This window comes from Henckelia pumila, chromosome 4 (assembly GCF_033568475.1).
Source record: "Henckelia pumila isolate YLH828 chromosome 4, ASM3356847v2, whole genome shotgun sequence".
Classification (NCBI taxonomy): Eukaryota; Viridiplantae; Streptophyta; class Magnoliopsida; order Lamiales; family Gesneriaceae; genus Henckelia; species Henckelia pumila.
In genome coordinates, this window is record NC_133123.1 from 66,982,856 (window position 1) to 66,988,727 (window position 5,872).

Genomic DNA, 5,872 nt, shown 5'->3' on the forward strand with positions numbered 1-5,872 from the left:
AAGTCTGGAGGAGTGGTATACGTGGCACCACCTCGATTGGGTGAGTCGGTGAGTCGTTACGTAATCTCACCCTCGGGATCCCAAAAGCACAGCAGCAATCCCTCGTTTATCAGATTTGATATCCCGGTTTAAAGACATGCATTTCATTACGTTGTTATTGTTTTCGTTGTTGTTTTGAAAGCATGTTTGTTGTTGTATTACTTGTATGTTGCTTTTATTGGGATTATCATTCTCACCGGTTATCCGGTTGTTGCTTTGTTTTGTATGTGTACTTGGCAACAGGTGGGGCAGGATCAAGTCAGAAGAGGCATGGTTAGCTTTGAGGGAATGATGTAGAAGTGAGACTCGGTTTAGAAGTCTTGTTAGCATGACAATCTAGTTTATGTTTTGAAGCATGTTAAGAACTTGAACTTGGATTGGAAGTGGTCTTGCTTGTGGTTAGAACTCTTGTATTCTGTATTCGACTTGTAATAGCTAGCATCGATGCGTGTTCTTTACTTTTATGTATTTAAATGCTACGTTGTTGGATATATATTTGTTGGATCATGTTAGAGTTCTTTTGGTTATGTTATTGCACTTTTGGAGGCTTGTTTTGAGCCAATTCAGCAGGCCATGCGCGCCCGTGCCTAGGGTGGCGCGCCCGCGCGTCCCACATATTCGTTTCGGAAGTTTTGGGCAGAGCTTCAGGCGCGCCCGCGCGAGGGCTTGGGCAGGACGCCATGCGCGCCCGCGCGTTCCCTTTAAAAAAAAATGCTCTTGGCTTTTAATTGCTTACTTATTGAATTACTCCTTTAATTGTCGTTTAGAACCGAGGTCTCACATATGCACTATGTCATGATTGTATAGACCCTAGTGATTAAAAAAACTTTGTGATTTTGTGAGAGTAGTGGATGATTTGATTCTTAACTTTGGTGATTTATGCATAAAACTGAGGTAGACTTCTATGAGCTTAGAAATTATTTAGACATTAAAATAGGAAAAAATTAATAATTACTCCATTCGGGTCATTGATGAGGAACTGAAATCCTAATTCTCTTATCCTTGGTTAGGTATGCGGAATAAACGGGGTTGCAAAAGTGAAAGAATAATTTTTTTGAAAAAAATTTAACAACTCCATCTGAGCTTGGAAAGGGATTGAAATTCTAATCACCGTTCCATGGCTAAGTTTGCGAAAAAAAATAATGGGGTTGATTTTCCATCTGGGCTATAGACGAGGGAATTAAAATCCGAATCCTATATTTAGATATAACTAAGTCTGCGGATAAAATGGGGCTAAATAAAAACTAGGTGCAAAATCCGATAGTTTTATTTTTAAAAAAAATTGGTATAACTTGAAAAGTCCTTTTGATCTTAGTGAGTAGAAGCTGAACTTGGTGGATAATGTTTTGAAACTAGAGAGCGGAGTTCATGATTCTATGAAACAATCTTGTTGCATTAGTGTATCGAAAGCTAGGTGGATAGACAAGATTGATAATTCACACACGCACGAGAACTCTTGAGAAATTTAACTGTACATGGATTAATTGTTGGTTATCTGAGGTCGATTGGTTTGCTTAATTGATTTTATCTTTGTTGGTGTGATGTTGACTTGTTTGTTTTGTTTTGATAGTTTTGCTAAAAACTAGCAAATATTTAAGTTTGGGGGAATTTGATAAGTGCATTTTATACACTTAATTTTATTATGATTTTAATGGTTTATTGTTTGTTTCGAGCAGATTTATGCGCAAGTTTTGTTTTTTTTGTGCTTGTAGGGGAATTAGTAAGATTGTGTTGAGAAGAAGAAAAAATGGATAAAAAGAAGGCTCTAAAGAATAAAGAAGAAAATAAAAGGAAAAGCAAGAAGAGAATAAAAGAAAAGGGAAAAGAAAAGAAAAAGAAAAAGAAAAAAAGAAAGAAAAGAAAGTGTTTAGCACTTCTTTAAAGCGTAGCACTTCTTTAAAGCGCTGTAGAAAGAAGGAAGAGAAAATATAGAACGCTGTTGTTTAGCGCTAAGGAGAGAAACAAAGAGTAATCGCGCTTGTCCTTGTGAATGTTTGGAAAATAAATAGCGAACTTTATGCGCGCCCGCGCAGTGATGTTGAGCACCCGCCCCGTCGCAAAAATATCAGAGTTTTAATTATATCGGGAAGAAAATTTTGTTGGGATTTTATTGGGCTTTTGTGCACGATATAAAAAGAGATTGGAGTCAGAAAGAAGAGGAGAGTCGCCGCATCATTCGGAAAAGAGATTGAGAGCTGATCGTGAGATTATTGTGAGAAATCTGGGAAGAGTTCGAGAACAGAGTTTGAAGATCGAGAGTTTGGACACGACATCGAATATTCGGCTTTGTTTTCTTTCCTTTGAATTATTAATTTATGAATTTATGTCTAATTTCTTGAACATGATGTGGTTTTATTTATATTTGATTATGAACTAAATTTTTAGAGTCTAGAGGTCGGATGGAACCTGGTGTAGACACTTTCATGAATTTTTGATTTTATTGAATTGAGTTCCTCTAGATTAATTGATTTTATAGATTTGAATGTCTTTTCAATTACCTGATCAATAATTGAATTGTAATATTTATTTAAAATCCAGCACTTGGGAGAGAAAATTTTGAATATGACCATTAGAATTAACACTGTTAATTGTTTATATTGCTCGGGAGAGTATATAATTTTAATAGAGTTTTAAAAAGAACATTGTTTTATATAGATCACTGCAATTAGATTCTTAATAGAAATATTGGAATTGAATTGTAGTTGATATACTCTATTTGTTGCTCGGGAGAGGGAAATAGAATAATCTAAGTGTTCTTGGCTATTAATTGAATAAATTCATGAAAATAAATTAATTAGGAGTGATTGTTGTTGAAACCAGATGAAATCTAAACATCTAGAACATTTTTTCTTTGATTGATATTTTTGAAAAGTGTGTGCGTGCTACTATAAATCCTTTGATTATTTTTATTTTTCTGCAAATCTTCTGATTATTGATTTTCTAAATAAAATTAGGATTATTTTAATTACAAGCACTGAATATTTTCACTTTACTCCTCGTGGGATTGCCACTCTATTTATCACTATATTAAAACTTGAAACCGTGCAATTGCGGGCACAAAATACGCAACAAAAGCGAATGCAGCGGCGGATGAATTAGCTAATCTTGGTTGTGCTTTGGGTTTGACTTTGTTGCACCCTCAAGACATCAAAGGAAGACTTAAAGCGATTTGTAGATTAGATAAATCTGATCTTCCTTATATTAGAGTTAAGACAATTGTTATTTAATTTTGGTAATTATTATTTGTCTCTCGTAATTTCTCGAGAGATTTTGGTTTAGTCTTCCTCTCTTGTATTTCTTTTTTTTATTCTAATAAACATGCAGGGGTCCGCCAATCCTCCGTCATGGCAGACGGTGTTTTTTTAAAAAAAAAAAATGAATATTTGTAACTTGATGATTGTCATTCTATAGAAACTACTCGTTTTTAAAGCTATTTATAGAAACTATTCTTAAGCATATAAAATCTCTCATTTAATTTAATAAATATAAATAACATGGATAAATGTAATGAAACGACATATTACTGAGAGCCACAAAGGGATATTCGAAATCTTTCAAACCTTATTCAATCGATTAATCCTCGAAACCAAGTCAGTAGAATTTGCGTCACACGAACAGAGATGCATTCCATCATACACGAGTCTTTAACAGAAAAATCTTCTAAAGAACGTAGATTATCGCCGCCCAAAGTGGATAAACGAAGAGGAGAAGTATCCCAATGGAGTTTGAAATGCCACTGCTCTTTGTAAAAGAGTTTCTGAACCCACCAGATGCTCGAATGTGTTCCTGCAGCAGGTAACACCCTATGATAAGGCATATAGCCACTCCAGCTATGCTTCCCCTTATCGTGTCCGCAAAGAAGCCAGGAGCCACCACGAGGAGAAGGATCAGAGCTGCCGGCAATTCCAGCCAATCTGCATCAGCATATTATCCATGCGTCAAGGTCGTAGTTGAGATAAAGGGGGAAATCTAAAGAAAGAACACAAATAAAGACAGATTTATTGTATTAGTCTGTATTTTGCATAGGATTGAGCTTTGGCTATCCATTGTTATAGCAAACCAGTTGTTACTTATGGTGTAATTCAAATATTTTCAACTCTCTATAGCAATTTACGCGTTTGCATTCTGGTTGTTTTGCCACGTACAGAAAACGCGGAGTAATTGTTGATACTCGTTATTTTGTTTGCGCCTCTATCACACAGGTGTTCATAGAATCCAACTTATATCATTTAAACAGTTTGAACGGAACTTTTAGCCTTGTGAATACCAGTGGTGTCTCACCTGGGAAACGTCGAGGAAAGAAGAGTCGTAGAACAATAGCAATTAAAGCAATCCATCTTCCAACTTCTCCCCTGAATTCATCCACGTGAGATGAGAAAAAATGTAAATTCTTAATGCAATGCGAAACAAGATAAAGGACTGTATGTGTTCTGGAAAAGAGAATGTGAATCGTACTAAAGAACAAGGACAATTACCTTAACAAGGAGAACAACCACGTAGGAAGACTGAGGAAAATGTAAGGGATTAAGAGGGACGTGAGGATGTTGGTTTTCCAGTTTGTTCGATCCAAGATCAACAAGTAACTGCAGACAGAAAGATAGCTTGTTAGATCATATTACCAAGGGAATGAAGAGGCATAAAAGGTCAGATTACAAGTAGAGCTAACCAGAGTTCAGTTCCATTCAAATAATGAATCGCAACCATTTTTCCACTTTAGTACCAAAACCAGAAATGAGCCATCCTAGTTCCAAAATCAACAAACTTGGAACTACTAATTAGGCCTAAGTACGAGTGAGAAATCTCACAAGAATTTATTTGATCCTGTTGCTCCATTCCGATCTAGAAGATGACCAGCCAACACCATTTTACACAACATTACACACTTTATCTACTTTTCGTGACTACAGAATGGACAAAAGTATAAAAGGGAAGCACATCCGAATGGGACCAAAAAGTGATGCCAAAGTATACGAAGTGCAAGCTCGTGTCCAAGATATCCGTTTCAATCGTAAACTACCCCAAGTTACTAGCTAAAAATTTCAAAGATTTGGTGTGATTCCGAACAAAATGCAAGCTTCATACTCCAACGACATATGTTTCTTTTGCCGATGAAGGAAATTAACCCAAATCGTGATGATCTACGCAGAAAGCAGAAATTAAACTATATTACTCACTCGTGATTTCATAAGATTCATCAATCTCTCATTAGAATTTGCAAAAAAACAAGAAACAGTAAACTCACATAGCAGCAAAAGAAGCAACCCATTTGAGAAAAGAAGTCCCAAATCCGAGACCGCCAAGCCTGATTGCATGATTCGCTAACTTTTTCACAGAATTTCCGATTTCCCTGAGATCAGAAGCGAGCAGTTCGTTAGCCGCTGAGTAATCAGTCTTCATTGCCAAATAACCCCTCTTCCCATCCATCATATATACACTTCGCAAGATTTCAGAGAAATTAAATGGTATGAAAATAGATCAAAATCAGATGGGTTTTCAAGTTGCATAGTTGAAAAACTATTGCCAGTAGTACGTTGGACTTTTTATATCCAAAAATTGAACTGGATGTCCTCCTCAATTTACACATCCACTGTCCCGAAAATTTGCAAGTTACTTTTAGGCCAAACGCATCAAACTCATCCGACGGGGCGGGTTTAGATCCGCTACATGCGGGTTCGGGGAAGGTTTCGGGTTTGGTCAAACCCGTCCCGGATCTGCCCCGCTATTAGAGGTGTTAAAATGGGCTAGGTTCGTCGGGTTGGTCTGCCCCGCCATACAAAATTGATGGGTTGAGTTGACAATTTTCCAACCCCTAAAAGATGGGCCGCCCCGCCCC

General features: G+C 36.8%; 1 protein-coding gene across 1 annotated transcript; it reads right to left on the reverse strand.

Moving 5' to 3' along the window:
• Positions 1–3,542: 3,542 nt before the first annotated feature.
• On the reverse strand, positions 3,543–5,622 carry LOC140866090 (cold-regulated 413 plasma membrane protein 2-like). Its single transcript, XM_073270975.1, has 4 exons — positions 5,282–5,622; positions 4,515–4,622; positions 4,321–4,391; positions 3,543–3,953 (listed from the first exon to the last, which is right to left on the reverse strand). The coding sequence occupies exons 1-4, from the start codon at positions 5,464–5,466 to the stop codon at positions 3,700–3,702; spliced, it is 618 nt and encodes a 205-aa protein (XP_073127076.1). The 5' UTR covers positions 5,467–5,622; the 3' UTR covers positions 3,543–3,699.
• Between the last annotated feature and the right edge of the window lie 250 nt (positions 5,623–5,872).

Bases quoted from the DNA above. Each gene is read 5' to 3' on its own strand.
- LOC140866090 (XM_073270975.1), bottom strand. From the start codon at position 5,466: ATGATGGATGGGAAGAGGGGTTATTTGGCAATGAAGACTGATTACTCA. The intron at 4,623-5,281 runs GTGAGTTTACTG...TTCTGTCTGCAG, and splicing joins GTTGCTTCTTTTGCTGCTAT to TTACTTGTTGATCTTGGATC. The intron at 4,392-4,514 runs GTAATTGTCCTT...GGATGAATTCAG, and splicing joins TGGTTGTTCTCCTTGTTAAG to GGGAGAAGTTGGAAGATGGA.